The sequence below is a fragment of the Ahaetulla prasina genome, chromosome 1, assembly GCF_028640845.1.
Source record: "Ahaetulla prasina isolate Xishuangbanna chromosome 1, ASM2864084v1, whole genome shotgun sequence".
Taxonomy (NCBI): domain Eukaryota; kingdom Metazoa; phylum Chordata; class Lepidosauria; order Squamata; family Colubridae; genus Ahaetulla; species Ahaetulla prasina.
In genome coordinates this window covers 41,088,333-41,111,462 of record NC_080539.1, presented here as the reverse complement: position 1 = coordinate 41,111,462, position 23,130 = coordinate 41,088,333, and the positions used below count along the sequence as shown (strand labels likewise).

Below are 23,130 nucleotides of genomic sequence, written 5' to 3'. Positions count from 1 at the left end.
ACTACTAACAATACATGCCAATACTGTGCTGTCTGTTACACTGCAGCTCTGTCTTGAGTGTTAAGAAATTAGTCTCATAAAGTTTAATGTTGAATAGGGGAGCTGACACTCAAAGCAGTTGGGTATTCCTTTTCCCCTTCAACCACTTGGCACTATTCAAACTTGGCCAAGGTAGGTTGTCTGTTGCTTGGACTCCGCCCTTTACATTCTTTCTCTGCCTCCTATTGGGTCTTGGTCACTAAGCAACCATTCAACATTAAAGCTTGGGGCTACAATTTGAAACTACAGGCCCTGCCATTCTGCAGGGAGCTGTATATTGGATCCCTTTCTCCCAGTTCTCTCTCTCTCTTCCCCACCCTGTTGGGCCACCCTCATGAATCAGATGGTAGAGACCAGATTTAGTCGGCGGAAAAGAGCACCTCCGCATCAGTAGTAAGTGTTCCGATTTGGGTCTTCCAGAAGTGTCCCCCATGAGTGAGTTGTGGGTTGTGTGGTGTCTCTGACTCAAACTAAAAAAATCAGGATCTTTAGCCTGGTTTGTAGGAAGCTATTCTTCTCCAAGCTTTGTAGGGTTTGGAGAGAAGCAGCTGAATGCAATTTATTGCTTTATCAGACAAACCAAACACAGCAGCATATTTTGGTGGTAAAAGGAAACCAAGTGAGGCAGAAATTGGACAGGTGAAATGGTTTTTGCTGGCACAGTCATTGGGGTGGGTGGGTGGAATTCATCATAAAATCATTCCAGCTTCTTCCCTTGAAAATTGCCCAAAATTGCCCTGTGATGTCTTATACTCTCTGTCTTATAGAAAATACATCATCAAAAGTAGACTTTGTAACATGGTGCTTTGCAGGTGCTGGACTACAAAGCCTATCACCCCTATCCAGTATGGTCATGCTGGAAGAATGGTCAGATTTCTAGTCTACCACATATGGAAACTACCAGGGCTCACTAAGAGCCATGGCAAGGTGGGAGGGGTCATCTGAGCTTTCAGATAATCAGGCATGGAGATGGATGCCAGACCTTATCTTAAGAAAGTTGGGGAGGGCGTTTGAGGGGAATTGGCTGGGAAGCGATAAAAGCAATTAGAGGAAGAGATTCAGGCCAAACCCTATATATGCCAAGGCGATGAAGACACTGAGTTGCCCTACTGTGTCAGAGGCTGTTGATAAGACCATGAGTCTAAGAATAGTAGGGAGATGGTTATGTCTGGAATGTTCCCAGGAAGTCATTAATAAGGCTGGGGGTAAGAGGCTGTAAAAGAAGGAAAAGGGAGGGAAGGAGATACAGATAAAGTGAAAGATCAGGAATGGGAAACATGGGTGGTTGGGAGGAGGAATGTTGAGTGGAGACAGCCAGGTTCATGTATTTTATAAGAAGGATTTCCTGACCAGCCACTTCTATTGAATGAAGCAGGGATATTTCTGATTTCTTGTTGCTCAAAAGGTGACAGTCCTGGCAGTTCTGTACTACAGCTGTGAATAGCTAAGAGACTCAGCTATAACCCTTGAAATTGCCAACATCAAAACTTGTCTCTAGTATTGCTGGTACTTATGATTGTACCAATGACATCAGGGGAATGTTATTGACTATATCTAGAACCGTTTCCTAACTCGGCAATTTTAAGATGCGTAGACTTCAACTCCCAGAATTCTGGGATGTTGCCAGAAGCTCATCTAGAATAATTATAGGAGATTTACCTACTACTCGATAAAGTAGAAAAATTTGGGTTAGACAGCACCACTACCAGATGGATTCACAACTGGCTGACCAACCGCATTCAACATGTAGTCCTCAATGGTACTACATCCACATGGAGGGAAGTATGCAGTGGAGTGCCCCAAGGCTCTGTTTTAGGCCCAGTACTCTTCAACATCTTCATCAATGACTTGGACGAGGGGATAGATGGGGAACTCATCAAATTTGCAGATGACACCAAGCTGGCAGGAATAGCCAACACTCCAGAAGATAGGCTCAAGTTACAGAAGGATCTTGACAGGCTTGAACATTGGGCGCTAACTAACAAAATGAAATTCAACAGTGAAAAAAGTAAGGTTCTACATTTAGGGGGGAAAAAAGCCAAAATGCACAGGTACCGTATATGTGGTACCTTGCTCAACAGTAGTAACTGTGAGAGGGATCTTGGAGTCCTAGTGGACAACCATTTAGATATGAGCCAGCAGTGTGCAGCAGCTGCCAAAAAACCCAACACAGTTCTGGGCTGCATAAACAGAGGGATAGAATCAAGATCACGTGAAGTGTTAGTGCCACTTTATAATGCCTTGGTAAGGCCACACTTGGAATATTGCATTCAGTTTTGGTCACCACGATGTAAAAAAGATGTTGAGACTCTAGAAAGAGTGCAGAGAAGAGCCACAAAGATGATTAGGGGACTGGAGGCTAAAACATATGAAGAACGGTTGCAGGAACTCGGTATGTCTAGTTTAATGAAAAGAAGGACTGGGGAGACATGATAGCAGTGTTCCAATATCTCAGGGGTTGCCACAAAGAAGAAGGAGTCAAACTATTCTCCAAAGCACCTGAGGGTAGAACAAGAAGCAATGGGTGGAAACTAATCAAGGAGAGAAGCAACTTAGAACTAAGGAGAAATTTCCTGACAGTTAGAACAATCAATAAGTGGAACAACTTGTCTGCAGAAGTTGTGAATGCTCCAACACTGGAAATTTTTAAGAAAATGTTGGATAACCATTTGTCTGAAATGGTGTAGAGTTTCCTGCCTGGGCAGGGGGTTGGACTAGAAGACCTCCAAGGTCCCTTCCAACTCTGTTATTATGTTATGTTATGCTATGTTATTTATACTGCATTAAATAACTAATTAAATGGATTATCTGGATCCTTTTCAGTCAAGGTTCAAACCTTGGGGGTGGGTGGAGGGGGTGGAAATGGTACTGGTTATGCTTTTGGATGATCTCTGGCAGGGGTAAAATTGATTTACCTTCCTTATTGGCTCGGAAGTTCACATGCTGCGCACATGCACAGAAGGTAAAAACCACATTACTTCCTGATTAAAAGCAGGAAGTAATGACACCTGGGTGTCGCCAGTGGTTTGGCAATCGCTACCGGATCACTGAACCACTGGCCACAATCGCTACTTGGAACTTCCATACCAAATCTGTCTTGACCATGTTACTGCACATTTCATGGGATCATGCTATATTACAGTACTAGGAATTGGTCAGAACTGGGAGCATTTCACCCCTGATCTCTGGCATGGGCAAGGTGGTGGCAATGCATTTATTCTTGCCTTACTTGACCTGTCAGCTTTCCATACTATTGATCATATTATTTTTCTGGACTGACTCAGGAGAATGGGGATAGGTGGCACAGTACTGTGCTGGTTCACCTCCTTTACATAGGGTTGGTTCCAGTTGGTGATGATTGGGGAGGAGAGATCTCACTCTCAGCCCATGATATGTGGAGTGCCACATGGGTCTGTGGTCTTCTCTCTTCTATTTAATATCTATATGAGACCACTGGATGAACTCCATTGGTTAATTGTTCTAACTCAGAAAATTTCTCTGTCAGGAAATTTAACCAATACAATTTTTTTATTAAAGAGAAAAGCAACTATACATTTTTCATACTCAACTACAGTAATGTAACATGACATGGTAATTATGGAAACTTGCGTAAAAAGCATGATGTCTGTGATTGTCTCGAACTAATGATCTGAATCTTACCAATGAGGCAAACTGGAATAAAGTGCTGTGGGAGTGGGCTATTTTTAAACTTTCCCCCATTCCATTTTCTGGATTTGAATTTCCCCTGGACAAATGTTATTATTGGTTTCAAAAAGGCAGTAATTTAAATGTGAGAAGAAGCATGGATGAAAGTTTCCAGTTTTTAAAAAAGTCCTTTTCTATATTTTACTTTAGCTGACTTTAAGAAGTAGAAAAAGAAATAAATAGAAATTATCACTTTGGGAACTTTCATACCAAATCTGCCTTGACCATGTGACTGCACATTTCATGGGATCATGGTATATTACAGTACTAGAAATTGAACAAGAAAAGCAAGGATTTCATTCTTTAGCATCAATTCATTTCTACAATATGTAGAACTTCCAGATTAAATCCAAAGTATCTCTTGTTAAAAGACTCAGGTAACAGTCTTTTCTATTGAGTATCCTCTAGATCAGGGGTGTCAAACTTGCGGCTTACATGCTGGATGTGTAATGTGCTGGCCACGCCTACCCCTGGTTTAGTGAAGGGGGAAAGGTCATCATAGGTCATGTGACAGCAATGTGATACCACAAGTTTGACACCCCTGCTTTAGATGTTTTTGACCACAACTAACAGTGAGAACTGTGGAGAAGGTTACTTTGATTAATGCTTCAATATATACTTTCCTGCATTCCTAAATTTGTACATCAGATGGATAATGTATTGCCTTTATTATTTGAGAACAAGCATTCCCCAAGCTTAACCTTAACTTCCTCCTCTTTTTTCCCCACATTTTCTTATTGTTAGCCCAGATACATTCAGAATATTTAACCTTCAAGTCCCAAAAAGAAATAATATTCTAGACAAGGTTGAATGTACACCAAAGAAAGAAGAAAGATATTTATTGGAATGGCGCAATAATCCTCAACCACAACATGCAAAGCTACTTAGAATGCATACCAAGTTTATAAATGAGCCAGTATTATATATGGAAACAGAGGACACAAAAACAAAACAGGTGCTCACTGTTTTAACTATTATAAAATGAAATTGAAGCCCAATTCATACCAATGATACCAGGCAAAATCTCGACTCCAGCACACATAACCTTCAATGCTTCAGCGTAGCTGTAAGAACACATTTGAAAATTAACCCTAGTTAAATTAGGATTTGTGAAAGTAGCCCATGTTGATTCTAATTTGTTTTAGTTTTTTAAACTTTCTGTTTATTAAATTGTGTTCCATTTTAAATTTCTCAATTCAAAGCAGTATACACAATGCTCCTTTCTCCTATTTCCCCACAACAACAATCCAGTGAGGTGGGTTGGAATGAGAGAGAGAGAGAGAGAGAGAGAGAGAGAGAGCAACTGACTCAAAGTTTACTCAGCAACTTTCCATGCCTAAAGGAGGAGCAGACTTCATAGTCTCCCAGTTTCTAATAATTCTAACTTAGTTTAAAAAGGGAAAGGGAAAAGAAAGAATATGTCTTATCTCTTTCTGTGATGGGAGCTGGAATGGGAGAACACTTGAGCCTGTACTGATAAATTAATCTTTAGCATTGTCCCCAAACCTGGCTTAGATAATTGACATAATAGCTTCTCCCTGGGGAATCTCAATTCTTGTTTCTCTATAACTGTAATATTGATGAACTCATTTCTTTTTATTGCTTGCGAAGTCTCATTGGTGGCCGACCTTTGAGCCCACTGTACAGCGTCCTAAACCACCTTATGACAAGCAGAGCACTCACAGGAATGATTTCCAGAAGCCAGACTGTATTTTGTCTCGGCCTGTTAAACATCCCTCTAAGTTACAGCCTTCATATGGAATAGGTAAGTCTACAGTGATAGAAGGAGTGGACTCTACTGTTATCATAAAAGACAGCTCTAATTTTACTATTATGAAAAGTAAAGAAAGCCTAACCCTGATATGATCAGAACCAAAAATGGCTATCTAATACTGCTTGTTGGAGGTTTCTTTTTTCTGACAATTGCTGAACATATTTGCTGTATCCTAGAGCAGAATATAAAATCAAATTCCCATAATCTTAAACACCAATTGCACATTGTCCAAAACGTTGTACTGTATAATCTTCCTCTCTTCCCATTTAGCCACTGTCACCTTTTCACAGGTGAAACATCTGTTTCCTTTATTATATATTATAAGGCTTATTTTGAACCATGTTGTTCAAATAAATTACTCTGTATGGTACTAGTAGTGATATCATTGAAACATATGCCAATTGAGTCTCAAGAGGCATTACTTTTTGAATGTACAAACATGCACTGAATAAAATAGAAAAACAATGTACAAAGCATAACTAAGTTAACCTTTATCTGTCCATAGATATGCTCATATCCTGCTTCCCAGAATCATTTGATTAACCACCAAAAGAACCAAATGCTGGATTAATTGGGATGCAAAGATGACCCAGTGTAGCTTTTACATTCTTTTTTTTTTATTGAAAAAGTTTTAAACAAAAAACAAAGACATTTCCTTTTTCCCCTCCTCCCAAAAACCCTTCCCCTCCTTCCCCCTGCCCCGGCTTCCCGGGTCAATCACAAGGTATTGTTATACATAAACCAAACATAGAATAAAATTTTCCCTTCCAATCCAATTAACCTCATCCAAAGCTTTTCATCTCCCAACCCCCTCCCCATTAAATAAAATAACTTTCTAATTATTCAAAGGCAATCTGATATTTCTTAATCTGATATCTGTTTTGTATATAATCAATCCATTTTTTCCATTCAATTAAATATCTTTCCTGCGTATTGTCTTTTAAGAAGGCTGAGATTTTAGCCATCTCAGCCAAATTCCATACTGGGGTCCTGACTTTTACTCTGAGACTGTTGCTCTTCTTTACGCTTAAGAGCTCCTCTTGTCACCCTTTGCTCTTGTGGTTCCTCTAATGCTGGCAGCAATAAAGGCTCTTGGGTCACCACGCCTTCTTGAATCTCTTGAAGTTTTTCTATCACTTCTGTTTCAACTTTCAAAACTGTAGAAAGAAAATTCTTTGCCTTTAAAACAGTGTCAATTCTGTATCTCCTTCCTTGATAAAATACTGTCAGTCCAACTGGCACCTCCCATCTGAATTGAATCTGATGTTTTTTAAGTTCTTGTGTAAAAAAAAACAAATTCCTTCCTATCTCTTAACATCTTGGAAGGAATCTCTTTCAACACCTTCAGCTCCTGTTCTCCAATTTTTAAAGTTGTCTGATATGAAACTTGCAAAATCTGATTTCTCATAGTCCTTTTCACAAAATAAACCACAATGTCCCGAGGAAGCTTTCTCTGTCTTGCGATCCAGGAATTAACTCTATACATTTTATCAATTTGGTAAGCTACCTCTTGGGGTTCCACTTCAATAAATTCAGCCAATGCTTCTGATATAATTTTTCTTAAGTCTTCTCCTCGCTGTTCTTGCATACCACGAATTCTAAGAGCTCCTTCCATAAGTTTATATTGTAATATCACAACCTGATCTTCATTTTGATCCACTTTTTTCTGAACACCTTGCATTTTATCTTCTAAATGCTTATTTGACTGAGAGATCTGTTGCATTTCCTCTTCCAATCCCTCAATTTTTTTACTCAGTCCTTGAACTGCCATGAGAATATCTTCTCTTATTTTTGCATTAAAATTCTCCATCATCTCTTTTTGCCTATCTTCAGAAAGTTTTAATTGTTCTTTCAATATATCCTCAAGACTTGGTTCAGATCCCCTTCTTCCAGAAGGCTTTAAAGGTTTAGCTGCCATTCTGTCTTCAAAAAGATCAGGAATTTAAACTTAACAACTTCCCTTTACTCCATTCAGTATAAGAGAACTCCGTTTGTAACAATCCACAAATAACGCTACTTTGTTGTACTAAAAATTTTTACTTTCACTTTCAGACGCCATTTTAAAAGTCAATTAATCAGAGACAAAGAAAGGTTTCAGGTTTCAAAAAGGGAGTCGGTACTTGCCGTGTTGATTCTACATCAAAGATCGAACGCTTGTGAAATTCCCGTCTGCTTAGAAAATCAATCAATTTAATAAGTCCTTTTGAGCAGAAGCGACTCTCCTACTCCTTTTTCCTGAAAAAAAACAGGAGCACGTTTGAAGTTGGAGGTAGTGGAATTCGGTGGGATCATAAATCCAGGAAAATTCGCTCTTAAGAGCAAACCCCCTGTCTATATCTACCACTTTTCCACAGCTCTGCATAACCCTCTTTTGCCCAAAGGGTATGCTAAGGTCAGTGAACAGTGATTTATACTGTTTCGCTGACTTTTACAATCTTCTAACGCGGAGTGCCCTGTTAGAGCACCCAGCAGGAGCGGTGACGTCACTGGAGCCTCTAGCTTTTACATTCTTATGATGAATTGAAGATCAAAATTCTTTCTGATTTGCAATCCGCTGTAGGTTTACCGTGTTGCTTTTTATCCAATACAAGGCCATTTTGCCCTTTGCTGTGACTTTCTACCTGTAAAGCAAGTTCTCTACCACTGGACAATAGCATCTTTATACATTTCAGGCAAATTTCACAGCCTAATTTTACTTCGTTTCATCCATCTCCAAGGGCCATATATTTTGATATTGGGCTATAGATGGATGATGGTTAGTGGAATGGGGCAGGCAACCTTGCTAATAATATGCAATGGTCATAAACTATTCTTTTCTTGGAGGAAGAAATTCTAACCTTCCTTGCCAGAAAGTCATTACATTACTGTCGTGTCCCACTCCTCCGCTGACAGCCAGGTCGGGGAAGTCCGTATCAGGCGTGCATCTGCAACTCTGCCAAAGTCCTAGCAAAGTTCTCAAGGCAGGCAGGAGACCAGGAAGTGACTTCAGCAATCCAAGGTAGACTTTGGCTGACTCAGAGAATGCCAGAAAGCAGATCCTTTATATAGGCCATGGGGTGTGGGTCCATGACTCAGCACTTATCCAGGCCTGCCCCTCCCTTCCTTTTGCTGACGCCGCCTATCAATTCTCCTGAAGCGAGGATCTCTCCAGGCTCCAGCTGTTGGCAATTCACATTCCTCAGGTTCACATGCTGTGGGGGAGGGGGAGGGGTCTAGTTGCTCCGTTTGCCTGGGCATGGAGCCAGGGCTGGGGGCTGGAGGCACGTCAGGCCTTTCGTCTTGCTCGGCCTGCCTGGGCATGGTGCCAGGGCTGGGGCCTGGAGGCATGCCAGGACTTTCCTCAGCGTTCGGCAGGAGATAAGAGGGACCCGGCTGCGGGGAAAGCGAGCGAGACACAACAATTACTTCCAAATAAACCTTCATATGGTGGCTTGCATTCCTTTATAACTCAGGGACAAGCAAAGCAAGATTAGGACAGTTGAAAAGAAGAAAAGCCACAGAGGACTGAAACGTAAAAACCAGAATGGCCTGCTTATGTTAATACAATTCATAAAGACTCTGCTCCAAGAATGACCCTAAAGCAAGACTTACTGTATATGTCAACATTACAGTTTGCTCACAGGAAAAGGAAAGGAAATCAAAAGTTCTTTTTATTTCATTCTCCAGAAAAAAAGGATGTTTAATTTCAGTGTAAGGTGACCACTTCCTGTTTGATCTCTAGAATTTATTATAATTTCTGTTTTGTTCAAGTAGATGGGATACTATCATTATTTCATGGTGTAGACCAGGGGTGTCAAACTTGATTTCATTGAAGGCTACATCAGGGTTGTGTTTGACCTCGGGGGACTGGGGGGGAGTATGGCTGGGGTGGGGGTGGTCGGGGTGGGGGTGGGTGTAGCCAGGGTGGGAGTGGCCAACTCACTCATGTTAGGGGCACCTCTGGTGGCCAAGTGCTAAGGCAGGACTTCCCTCAGACTCTCCCTCACATTATAAACTTACTTCCTTCCTTCCTTCCTTCCTTCCTTCCTTCCTTCCTTCCTTCCTTCCTTCCTTCCTTCCTTCTTTTCCTGACCTCTTCCTTCTTCTTCTTCCTTCTCTTTCCTTATTTTTCCTTCCTTGCTCTCTTCCCATCTTTCCTTCCTTTTCTTTGTCTTTCCTCTTTCCCTTTCCCCTTTCCTGGCCCTTCTTGCATGCTCAAATACAAAAGGGGAAACATTTCTCCTTTTGTTTTATTTTTACTTTGTTTTGCTAACCTTTTGCCAACGAAAATGGAGTCCGGGGGGCCATGCACTGCATTTTTGGCCATGACAGCCTCTTGCAGCCCTCTGTCAGTGAAAATGGAGCTTCAGGGGGGCAAAGGGCTGCAGGAGGCTGTTGAAGCTAAAAATGGGGCCCACAGAGCCACGCACAGCTCCCCTGACCTCCGTTTTCACTGGGAGAACACTGAAGAAGGCAGTCACAGCCCAAAACGGAGCCTAGGTGGCCCGCACGCAGCCTCCCAACCTCCATTTTTACTGGCAGAGACACTGCAGCCTGGTCCTTTGGTATTTCCAGGGCAGCCCCATGGGCCAAATCTAGGCATGCCGTGGGCCGAATCTGGCCTGCGGGCCTTGAGTTTGACACCCCTGGTGTAGACATTCATTTCTGCTGACAATACCATAATGTTTCTGCTGACTTTTGAAGTACTCTAAATGTAGCAAGATGCTTGACCACAGCTTAATGAAAGAAAAACTGTTGAACTTGATGGAACTTTTCCTTAATGGGCTAATCACAAAAGGATGTCCTGTCTAAACAGTTATGGTTTGTTCTTTTAGCTTGTACAGGATTTGAAAGCTAACCTGAAAGTACAAGTTAACATTTTGATCCTTATTTTGAGGTCAACAAGAGCCCCAGCACAGCTATGATTTTTTTCAGGGGCATTTTTACAGGGGATGGAACGATATCCTGAATGACCCAGGAACTGATTTAGCTTCACTCTTAAGCTAGTCCTGACAGATATTTATGTAGCTCTGCTCTAAGACGTGTTGGAGCAATATAGGAAGACAAATGTTACAAATTCTAAATAGTGTTAAATTTTGCCATTTTAAATGTATTTAATGAATAAAAACTCATTTGAACACATAGTCACAATCTTAAAACAGGAAAGTAGATTTGAATCCTAAGCATGATGGATCCTGGCCACTGTTGAATTCAGTGCCTGCCGACTGTAGCAATTCTTACAATGAAAATTAGGCTGAAGTTAGATCTTCCACTGATGCATCAAGACCTTTTATGTTCATGTAATTAGCAAGAATGCATTCTCATTTAACAGAAGTTTGTTTTGTCCTTAATGAGAATTCCCCAATCTTTCTGTGACATCAATTAAATTTACTAAATGAGAGCACATACTTTTCTTAACTGAGCATTCCCGTGAGTGGATAGTCTTTTGCCATGTACATTTATCACACATCAGTGAATTATGCTTAAAAAGAAAAAAAATATGTTAATGGTTTAACTCTACATTAGAGGATCCATTTCAGAATGCTACTGGTACTTACCGCTTTAAAAATATGTGTAGAGCAAAACTTACAGATTAAAAGAGTCTAGCTGCCTATTGTTTCGCTCAGAAATTGCTAGAATAAAATATTTCCCTCTGCATCTTCTCTCTGTAGAATAGAATAGAATAGAATTTTATTGGCCAAGTGTGATTGGACACACAAGGAATTTGTCTTGGTGCATATGCTCTCAGTGTTACATAAAAGAAAAGATACTTTCATCAAGGTACAACATTTACAACACAATTGATGATCAATATATCAATATAAATCATAAGGATTGCCAGCAACAAGTTATAGTCATACAGTCATAAGTGGAAAGAGATTGGTGATGGGAGCTATGAAACGATTAATAGTAGTGCAGATTCAGTAAATAGTCTGACAGTGTTGAGGGAATTATTTGTTTAGCAGAGTGATGGCCTTCGGGGAAAAACTGTTCTTGTGTCTAGTTGTTCTGGTGTGCAGTGCTCTATAGCGTCGTTTTGAGGGTAGGAGTTGAAACAGTTTATGTCCAGGATGCGAGGGATCTGCAAATATTTTCACGGCCCTCTTCTTGATTCGTGCAGTATACAGGTCCTCAATGGAAGGCAAGTTGGTAGCAATTATTTTTTCTGCAGTTCTAATTATCCTCTGAAGTCTGTGTTTTTCTTGTTGGGTTGCAGAACCGAACCAGACAGTTATAGAGGTGCAAATGACAGACTCAATAATTCCCCTGTAGAATTGGATCAGCAGCTCCTTGGGCAGTTTGAGCTTACTGAGTTGGCGCAGAAAGAACATTCTTTGTTGTCCTTTTTTAATGATGTTTTTGATGTTAGCTGTCCATTTGAGATCTTGCGATATGATAGAACCCAGAAATTTGAAGGTTTCTACTGTTGATACTGTGTTGTCAAGTATTGTGAGAGGTGGAAGTATGGAAGGGTTTTTCCTAAAGTCTACCACCATTTCTACGGTTTTGAGTGTGTTCAGTTCCAGATTGTTTTGGTTGCACCACAAGGCTAGTCGTTCGACCTCTCGTCTATATGCGGATTCGTCATTGTCTCGAATGAGACCAATCTCTGTTGTGTCATCTGCGAACTTCAGTAGCTTAACAAATGGATCATTGGAGATGCAGTCATTGGTATACAGAGAGAAGAGAAGTGGGGAGAGCACACAGCCTTGGGGCGCCCCTGTGCTAATTGTACAGGTATTCGATGTGATCTTGCTTAGCTTCACCTGTTGCTTCCTGTTTGTTAGGAAGCTTGTGATCCACTTACAAGTCTGTTCCGGTACCTGTAGCTGGTTTAGCTTAGTTAGAAGAACGTCTGGAATGATGGTATTGAATGCTGAACTAAAGTCTACAAAAAGGACCCTTGCATAGGTCTTTGGAGACTCAAGATGTTGTAGGATGTAGTGCAGAGCCATATTAACAGCATCATCTGTTGATCTATTTGCTCGGTATGCAAATTGCAAGGGGTCTAAGAGCGGATTCGTGATGGTTTTCAGGTAGGAAAGCACTAGCCTTTCAAAGGTTTTCATGACTACAGATGTTAGAGCAACTGGTCTGTAGTCATTCAGTTCCTTGATGGTGGGCTTCTTCGGCACTGGGATGATGGTAGGGCGTTTGAAGCAAGAAGGAACATAGCACATCTCTAGTGATTTATTGAAAATATGGGTGAAGATGAGGGCCAATTGGTCAGCACAGACTTTTAAGCAAGAAGGAGTTATCTTGTCTGGGCCTGGAGCTTTTCCTGGCTTTTGTCTGTGAAATAGGTCCTGCACTTCCTTTTCTGTGATCACTAGGGGTTGTGAACCCAATGAAATGGGGTCAGTTGTAGGAGGCTTGGCTGTTGTTGGTGTGTCTGAGATGGGGTTGTGGAGATAGGTGGCTGTAGTTTCCTTTCAAACCTGCAGTAAAACTCATTCAGGTCATCTGCCAGTTGTTGATTACCTTCAGCCTGGGAAGGAGGTTTGCCATAGCCGGTGATATTTTTAAGAGTTTTCCACATGTTTGCTGGTTCATTTGCTGAAAATTGATTCTTTAGCTTTTCAGAGTAGCTTCTTTTGCTGCTCTTATCTCCCTTGTTAGTGCATTTCTGGCCTGATTGTACAGCATTTTATCACCTTTTCTGTAGGCTTCCTCTTTGGAATGTCGTAGCTGCTTAAGTTTAGGTGTAAACCAAGGTTTGTTATTACTGTGTATTCGCAAGTTCCTTGTAGGTACACATAGGTCTTCACAGAAGCTGACATATGATGTTACAGTATCTGTGAGTTCATCCAGGTCTGCAGAGGTATCTTTAAAATATTCCAATCAGTGCAGTCAAAACATGCCTGTAGCTTTAATTCTGATTCCTCCGTCCAGGTTTTCACTGATTTAATTATTGGTTTTATGGCTTTAAGTCTTTGCCTGTAAGCAGGTACAAGGTGAATCATGCAATGATCAGAGTGTCCTACAGCTGCACGTGGTAAAGACCGATAGGCATCTTTTAGTGTTGTGTAGCAGTGGTCTAGAGTATTCTTGCCTCTGGTGGGACAATTGACATGCTGAAAGTATTTTGGTAGTTCTTTCCTTAAGTTTGCCTTGTTTAGATCTCCCAAAACAATGGCCAGTGAATCAGGGTGTTTGGCTTCAGCCTCCATGATTTGGTCAGCTAGAGTTCGTAATGCCTCGTTTACACAGGCTTGTGGTGGGACATAAACAGCAATTAGAAGAAATGAGGAAAATTCACGAGGCTAATAGTAAGGTTTGCAGTTGATAATTAGAGTCTCTAAATTGTTGTCACAGAATTTGTAAATTATGTTAAAATCTTGACACCAGGATGAATTAATATATAGGCATAAGCCTCCTCCTTTCTTTTTACCAGATGTTTCTGGAATTCTGTCTGATCGTTCAATTTGAAATCCTGGAATGTTCAGGCTGCTATTTTCAATTGATTCATTTAACCAGGTTTCAGAGAAGCATAGGACTGCTGAATTGCGAAAATCAGAATAGTATTTGTTTAAGAGGAGTATTTCATCCATCTTATTTGCAAGTGAGCGTATATTTGTTAGGAAAATTGAAGGCAGAGGAGTTTTAGTGCGAGTTCTTAGCTTGATTAAGATCCCAGATCTTTTACCTCGTTTCCTTCGTTTCCGTCGTTTGGTTTTTTTAGTAATCCATGGCTCCGTGGGAATTGCCTCCTCCTGTGTTAGAATCTCCTCCGTGTTTGTAAAGACAGGCGGGGGTGAGATTAAAGAAAGCTGCTCCTTAAAGAAATGTTCCTTAATTTTTAGCAGATGGTCTCGTGAGTAGGAAATCCGTAGTGAGTCACAGAGAACAATTAGAAATAAAGAAACAATTAGAGAGCATTTCACCGAGGCAGCCTTCGTCGGCGCCATCTTTGGGTAGAAAACTGTAGACTGATAGGTATGCCTTCAGTTGATTTATTTTTAATAAGAAGGCGCCCATTGTTTGTTAACTTTTGTGTAAGCTCATGTAGTCATCAAGAAATATGATGATTCAAATAGGACGTTTCCTTTACCTATTTTATGTACTTACATCATAAAAGATAATTGCAGCAAATCTTATAACATCAGTCTATTAGGGGGGCGGGGAGCAGAGAAGGTTGATTAGGATGCAATGCAGGGATGACCTCTCTAGATGTTTTTGGATTTCTGGGTAGAGCTGATGGAACGACTGGAAGACGATCATAATATGCCTTAAGCATGAAAATACAGTATGTAAATAAACTAACTATATATTTTGCCTAAGAAGACTTTTCCTGCCACTCCCTTCCCCAGTGATTCCTCTACTAGTTCTTTGCTGTTGATGGAGAAATTTTGAGACAGAGACATAGTTTCTTATAGATGCATATTCCTTGCCAGGAAAGATCTGGAACAGGAAACACTGGAAGTTTTTAAGAAGATATTGGATAACCATTTGTCTGAAGTGGGGTAGGGTTTCCTGTCTAAGCAGGGGATTGACTAGAAGACCTCAAAGGTCCTTTCCAACTCTGTTATTCTATTCTATTCGATTCGATTTGATTCGATTCGATTCGATTCGATTCTATCCTATTCTATCTCAAGCATAGTCTGGAATTTCCATTTACAAAGGACCTGTAGTGACAGAGTTAGCAAAAGACTTTAAAACCAATTTTGGAAATTATGGCCAATCAGAACTGGGAGTGCTGTGATAAACAAAATAACAAATTTATAATATAACCAATATTTTATCACTTCCTTGGTTAGTAATCAACTATGGCATCCATTTCACTTACAGTAATAAAATAACATACTAAAACAAAGCTGAACAGTTGAAAGAAAACTATAAAGGAAGTGTAGAGAAAAAAATTGCTGCCAAAAACTGGAGCAAAAAAGTTTGCATATACAGGATAGTAAAATGAATGTGTAATGGACTGCCTCATTGTAAAACAGCTTTGTAAGCTTATTATACAGCTCTTTCCCATCAACCTAGCTTTAAGCGTATCACCTAAGACCTTTGCAATTTCATCATAAATAGAAAACAGCTTCAGTTTCCCAAAAGTTGTACATTGGGATTTATTTAGTAGCTTTATGCATGTATTTTAAATCATCAGTAGCTGTTTTTTTTTTTCCAAGCACAACATAATAATTAATTAAATTTCAGGCAGAAATAAAAATGTACCTAGGCCTTCTAAAATGTTAACTATGAGAGACCATGCATGTTTCTATGGGAAAAGTCTTCCACTATATGCCACTTGTATGTACATACTATACCTGTACTCCACTCTTTGTCTAAAGACAAAGCTTTGTGAGCCCAGACCTCACAACAACCCTGGGCTACAGAACAGGTTAAATTAGCATCATAACTCAGAAGTGGGTTTACAGTATCTGTCATGTGCATTTGTATTTGTGTATATATGAGACAGAGAGACAGAGAGAATGAGAGAGAGGACAAATATTCACTCTTGAACAATTTCCTCCTCTGAATGGTACCTAAATGTCATAAGGAGGAAGAAATGGTTGGCTGAACATGCAGGTGGGAGAAGATTATACTGCATTAACTCGTTCAAAACACAAAGAGTTGCTTGCAATAACATTTCAGGACACTTTGTCCTGTCTAATCTAGCTTTGAGAGGCAATTGTTTAGGATATACTGCAAGTTCCATAGCAGCCCAAAATGTCCATTGCAAAGCAAGACAGTTGTTAAGTGAATCCCATTTTATGAACTGTCTTGCCACAGTTGTTAAAAGAATCACTGCAGTTAAGTTAGTTACATGGCTGTTAAGTGAATCTGGTTTCTCCATTGACTTTGCTTGTCAGAAGGTTGCAAAAATTCACACGATCCTGTTTCACTGCAACCATCACAATTACATGCCAGTTGCGAGCTTCTGGATTTTGAGCACATGACCATGGGATACTGTAACTGTCATAAGTGTATCAACTGTAAGTCATACTGTAAGCCATTGTAACTATGTCATACTGTAAGTCGCTGTAACTGTAAGTCACTGTAACTGTAAATCATCCTGTAAGTCACTTTTTTCAGTACTGTTGTAACTTTAAACAGCCACTAAATAAATGCTTGTAAGTTGAGGGCTACCTGTACTAACTTCATTCTGTTGTGTATGATTGAGGCATCTCATGTATGTTATTGCACATTTATCGAAAAGCATATGATATGTTTAATTGCCACCATATATGTGAGGGATTTTTTTCTGTTGTGATTTTAATCACAGTTCCACTTGCATCTCCTCAACTGCCGAATCGCCTTCCGAGAATTTTCCAAGAGCAGCTCACTTTCAAATGTAACTATAATGCCAGAGAAACTCCCTGCATCCCCTATCAAGGAAAGGTAAAGCAATGTGCATCCTGTGCTATTCACATTAATCAGGAAGCCAGAAGGATGTGTTTATTCCAAAGTCTCCAATACATTGTTTGACCTTCAGGGAATGTTATCACTCATTTTAACATTGCTGGACATTTGTAATTAGTACACAATTAGTATACATCGGTGGCCCCATGATTTTAGAAAGAAGTACCAAGCACGGAGCTTATTGTATTGCGATCTCATTACCTTAACCAAGATCCTTGGGCAAAACAGAAACAAACAAAAGAGAGGGAGTTGCTAATACTGGGGGACAACAATCAATTCTATTATGCAAGTCTCCACCCTTGTTTTCTTTCCTTCAAAAGCAACACCAATTCCTCTTGAAGCATACAATAATCATACAATAACTGACCTGAATCACATCATATTACAGAAAGGGCTTAATGCTGCATGTATGTGAAATACGCTTCAGTGAATTCAGTAGAACTATGCCCAACTTGACTGTCATCCACAATTCCAAACTTTTTTTTATTTTTTTCAAAGCAAATAGAAGCAACTTCCAAAATGTTGTAATCACTTTACCTTTCAGCTAAAGAGAAAATAAATCCGTTGCTTACAAAACAGTTAAATCTAAAAATTTCCAGTTGCATGAAAAAAATATGCTTTAATTTTAAATCATAATACCAACAAAATTGTTTTTTATATTCAATTTTATGACTTTTAAAGCAAATGTATTACCTTTTAAAATCTAATTTCTGATGATTTCTTTAGATATATTATAAAAATGTTGTTGATTTTTTCTAAATAGCCATTAAAAAACACTAAAGTGGTGCCTAAATCTGAGTCTCACGCCTAAAGACTGCAGCCTTTAAAAGACAGGCTCAGTCAACTCTGCATAGTTCTAACCTGCCCTTTTTTCCCCCCACTGATTTTACTGAAGTCTGACAAAAAGCTGAAAACTAAATTGTGGAATGTGTTTCTGGGTACCTACAATATTTAACATTGAGGTATGATACAAACCATAGATCAGGAGATTGAATGCTAGGAACTATTTCAAAACTAAGATTAAAAAAGAAATAGATGAGAAAGAGGTTAAGTCTCACCTGAAGGAAAGATCGCAGAGATTCAGACAAACTGAAGAAAATAGAACCAACAATCAATTAAGTAAATCAGAAGATTAATATTCAAACCAATCAACTTTTAAATATTTTTTTATGTGAGGCAATCTATGAGAAGCTAAGTCCAATTTCTTTTATTAGGGTTTTTTTTCTATTTTCTTTTTCTTTTTTTTAAAATAATAATCCTATTGTTCTCCTGTGACTGTAATGGTCAAAGTCATTTGGGAACCAGTCATAAATTTTTCCTAGTGCAAAAGCAAACAGTTTAGAATTATATCCATATGGACACAGCAAAAAATGAAATTTAGTGCCCAACAAAAATAAGAAATGAGCCACACATGCTGTGAGCAAGAGAACCCTGGAACTGAGGAGAAGGGATGTCCAATTTGGGAGGCACATTTTTCTTTTCACATGTTGTTTTACCCTTCCCAGATTTTGCAGATCCAAAGATGTGACAGCTCAAGTCATTCTTCTGCTAAGAAACACGTAGGTTGCGAACCAGAGGAGACAAGAAGGATAGTGTTCCAAAACTTGAACTTATAAATTAATTCTGCTTGTAGCTGTACCTCCCCACTTAAGTTCCCCCCATTAATATCTATATTATTATTATTATTTTAGAAACAGGGCACAATTATTTTGACAGAGAAAAAACCAGACAGGAAGATAATGCCTTCTATACAGGGGCCAGACTTACCAGAGGATCTCAAATCAGAAAAAGGAGCCCCAGTAGAAAATGGTGTAACCTCCGTCCACGTTGACTCATTCGATGCCCAGAAGACATCACCACATTCTGAAGCACACATATCAAAACCAGCCATGAATTTGGAAACCAAGGCAGACCCCAGAACTCCAGAAATGGACCACTGAACACATACTGACATCAGCAAACTGTTCAAAAGAATCATTGTAACACAGTATGTTTTTATGACTATAAAAACTAGATGTCCATAAAATGCCCTATGAATCTTTTACTTTCTTCCACTAATGCAATTATTATGGTTTGTTGCTTAGTCAGCCAAGTGTTTAGATAGGATTTGGCATTTTTAGCCACCTATCAAGTCTTTTTACTATTAAAACTGCCCTTGTTTCTTTTGCCACATTAGTTCTACTTGTTTGCAGGTCTTTGTACTTCATGATTTTTTCCAGTACAGTACTGCCGTATAGCAATAGCAATAGCACTTAGACTTATATATCACTTCACAGTGTTTTACAGCTCTCTCTAAGCAGTTTACAGAGTCAACATATTGTCCCCAACAAACTGGGTCCTAATTTTACTGAAGGATGGAAGGCTGAGTCAACTTTGAGCCTGGTGAGATTCAAAGTGCCAAACTGCTGGCAATCGGCAGTCAGCAAAAGTAGCCTGCAGTACTGCAATCTAACCACTGCGCCACCACAGCTCTTATATGGTTTATATGGTCATATGAATATGGCTTTCTGGAATGTGGACATTTAATTTGCCGAAGGATAATGTTGAAATTACGGAAAGCTGTAAAAGTGTAATTATGATTTTAAAGGTGAAAAATGTTGAATAATTAAAAAAAAAAGAATATCACTTTCTGCACCATATCCACTATCCAGACTTTGTTTTTCTTATCAAGAATTGTTAAGGGTGTGGTGTTATGCATACACTTATGCAAAATGATTTTCTGGAAAGGCTAATACCTGAGTCTGTTAACCACTAATAATTTCAGGTATGAAAAAAATCTTGATATTTTCCATATTTCGCCATAGCATTCTGATTGTTTAGTAAGATGTTGCATGTTAGGAATCCATCTGATGTTTGTAAAGCGCATATCTTTAAAAAAATGCAAGGCTATTATATTTTGGTGCAAGAAATATGATTTTTAGATGCTTGATGGCGTCATTCTGTGATTAATAGAAGCAACTGCTATATTTGTAGGAAATGTGACAGCTAAAGTTCACAATAATATAAGCTGTGGTCCATTGTTCAGTGAAGCCAGGAAGAACACCTCTATAACAACCTTTACATTTTCTAAAATATTTTCCTGAACTGGATTTGATCTCCAGTCACATCTGCAGACTAGTTTTAAAAATATTTATAGATTTATCCCACACATTACCTTACTATTGTCTCATGCCATATACAACATATAACATTTTTAGCAATGTTTGCAAAAAAACTTTCCAGTGGTCTTTTTGTGGTTGGTTTTAAAAAGATCTGTCTGGGATCAGATAAAATTATATTACATTAACAGTAATCAGACAAATTCCTTGTAAAAACCAGTGGTGAGTTGCCCCGGTTCGGACCTGTTTTTGTGAACCGGTAGTAAAACCGGGGGAGGCTCTGCCCACTGACTCCAATGTCATCAGGAAGCTTCTGCCCATGCGTGCGCGATCCCACTGCGAACTGGTAGTAAAGGTAAGTAGAACCCACCCCTGACACACACTATTAGAAATTCAGAGGCTTAGGACCTCTACTGCCTATTATAAGAGCCGTGGTGGCACAGTGGTTAGAATGCACTTCTGCTGACTGCTGGCTACCAGCATTTCAGCAGTTCAAGTCTTACCAGCTCAAGGTTGACTCCGCCTTCCATCTTTCTAAGATTGATAAATTGAGGATCCAGATTGTTGGGGGCATTGACCCTGTAAACTGCTTTAGAGAGGGCTGTAAAGCACTGTGAAGCAGTACATAAATCAAAGTGCTATTGCTATTATGCTACATGCATACTCTGTATGCATTTGTCTTTTTTACAAGACTGCTTACATTATGTTATGCATATTATATGGGTGTACTGTTTATACACCCATACAGGAAAGAAAAGGAATGTGCTTTGATCACTTTCATCATCTCCAAGGTATGATTGATATACTTGATAAGAGTTAATCCAAACCTTAATCCGAACACACTATTTGCCTGTATAAAAATATAATATAGTTATATTTGTGCTTGGTAGCATTTTCTGTAATTGCAGAAGCTGAGTAAGGAATGGAATCAGGTATCCTTGAAAATCCAGAGTACACTATAATTAAAATAAGGTGGCCAAGGTTAAGCATACAGAAATTTTAAAAAAAATATCTTGTACTATCTACTACAAATCAGAAGTCTTTTTAGGAAAGAATTCAGTAGCTTGATCCAACAGGTATCCTCCCACATACTTTTAATTACAAATGAGCCTTCAACTATTTTTAATAAGAAATGGGTGGGGGTGACTTGTCTTCATGTGATAATATAGGAAGAAGATGTAGCTTTATACTAATTCTGTGTTACTTAATTTTGTGTTACTTATTTATGTATTTTTACTCATTTTAAAATCTGGAGAAAAGCAAGAATCGCCCAAGAGTTAGTAGAACTATGGAGCTTTGCTTGTCTTGTTGCCAACCCTCCCTCCTGATAAGTTATTACTACGGGGTGATTTGACAGTAATGTCACCTCACAAAGCTATCTCCTTCAGACAAAGACAGATGGCAGCTGTTTAGAATAACAGGAATATTGACCACTCCCTATGACACAGATCCAAAGATTATCTGAGTTAGTAAAAACTATTTGTGACAGAAGATACACAGCACATCCTGATGCAGCTGTAAATGCCATATTTCATATTCTTCCCTTTGGTTTCCTCATCTCAGGAATACATTTGAAGGCCAACGGGTTTTTCTGTGGAAGTAAGAATATTCCTGTTCACAAAGCAAAATTCTACTCAGGGGAACAAGGATTTATAGTAGCCAAATCCAAACTATGACCTGAATGTGAAAGAGCTGTTTGAGTATTTGCAGATTCCATCCTGAATTTTCACTCAGATAGGGTTTTGCTTTCTCCCATGCTGGGAGATTGGATTAAGCTGCCAAGCCTTTACCAGAAAGGAACAAGTGACTAGCTCACTAACTGTCCCAGAGGAAAATACAAATGAGCAGTTCAATATATGTAATATTGTTAATAATAATAGCAATATATCAATAAATCAATCAGTTCAGAAAACTGTCATACTATTACACTAGTCATTTGCTTCAAAGCATCACTGAATGTAAATCTGCTTTTGAAAAAGAAGAGGAAGAGAGCTACGTGAACTTTTTAGAAAAAGGCATTTTCAGACACCAGACTATCAAGCAAGAATGCTTTGCTTTTAGTAGAATTAACTCTATTGCCATCTTACCTGTAGACCAGAGTTCATACAGATTCACATATTAATGAATTCATTTAAGGTCCTGCATTCTTCAATCGTGCTTTTATTCAACAGGGAATAGAAATTTGTTTATGGCGTATAAATCCCAGGTTTCTTTGAAGCCTTTGCAATAGTTTTTTTATTTTTAACCCAAGAACCAGAGGAATTACCTAGTTGCCCCATTTCCTATTCTATAATATGATAACTGGGAAGAGGGGATACTTCAGAAAGTTCCCCAATTTAATCCCCAATTATAGTAATGTGATATAGGAAGGATGGGAAGAATTTAGCCTGAAGAAGTCCTAATGTGACACATGGTTAGAATAGGTATGGCTACTCTACTACACACCTCTACAGCTCAGTGTATCATACATAAACTGGAAGCAGGAGAACACTTTATATACTTGGAGATCTCTGACACAGACTTCCCATCTGAGTATCAGCCAGGCGTGTGGACTTCACTTCCCAGAATTCCCCAGCCATGATAACTGCCACTGAGAATGCTAAAGTAATAGTACTTATATTGGCTGGTTTCAGGGTTGGGTAATGTTATCTTGATACAGTGGGAGCAGGGCTGCCATAGATTCTTCTGGCTGATAATTCCCTCAGCTTGCTGTCAGTCCACCCTCATCTTCTTAAAACTGATTGCTAATCCAAGTATATTATCACACTTTGAGTAAGAATATCACCATACATTCTCTTCCATCAATATCATCTCATAGTTTCAGGGGAGGGAGTAGCTGATGGGAAGGGGAGCCACAGAATAAGAGACCCCTTAAGCCAGAAGCAGCCTTATTATTAGTCTATGAGCAAACAGCTGCCTCAGTTTAATTTTGTGTGGCCCTTAGACTGATTTTGAAAGACTTCTGCAAGTAATCAGTTCAGACTTTTGGCAAGAGCATTCTGTTCAAGCCTGCTGTGTGGTGTCAGAAAGTCAGTGTACCAAAAAAAAAAAAAAAGCTAGAAAAATTTGGGTTCAAATACATACAGTGATTCGGAGGATTTTAAAAAAAGTTTCAGCTAAAACTACAACTTGTACTAAACTGTAGCAAGATTATTTTATACCCAAAGTTGAACA

The 23,130-nt window shown here is 39.2% G+C and overlaps 1 protein-coding gene across 1 annotated transcript; it reads left to right on the top strand.

Moving 5' to 3' along the window:
* Positions 1 to 373: 373 nt before the first annotated feature.
* Positions 374 to 18,798, top strand: C1H2orf73 (chromosome 1 C2orf73 homolog). Its single transcript, XM_058164827.1, has 5 exons — positions 374 to 432; positions 4,489 to 4,699; positions 5,356 to 5,509; positions 16,722 to 16,837; positions 18,550 to 18,798. Exons 1-5 carry the CDS (start codon positions 374 to 376, stop codon positions 18,796 to 18,798), a joined length of 789 nt encoding a protein of 262 aa, XP_058020810.1.
* Positions 18,799 to 23,130: the final 4,332 nt, after the last annotated feature.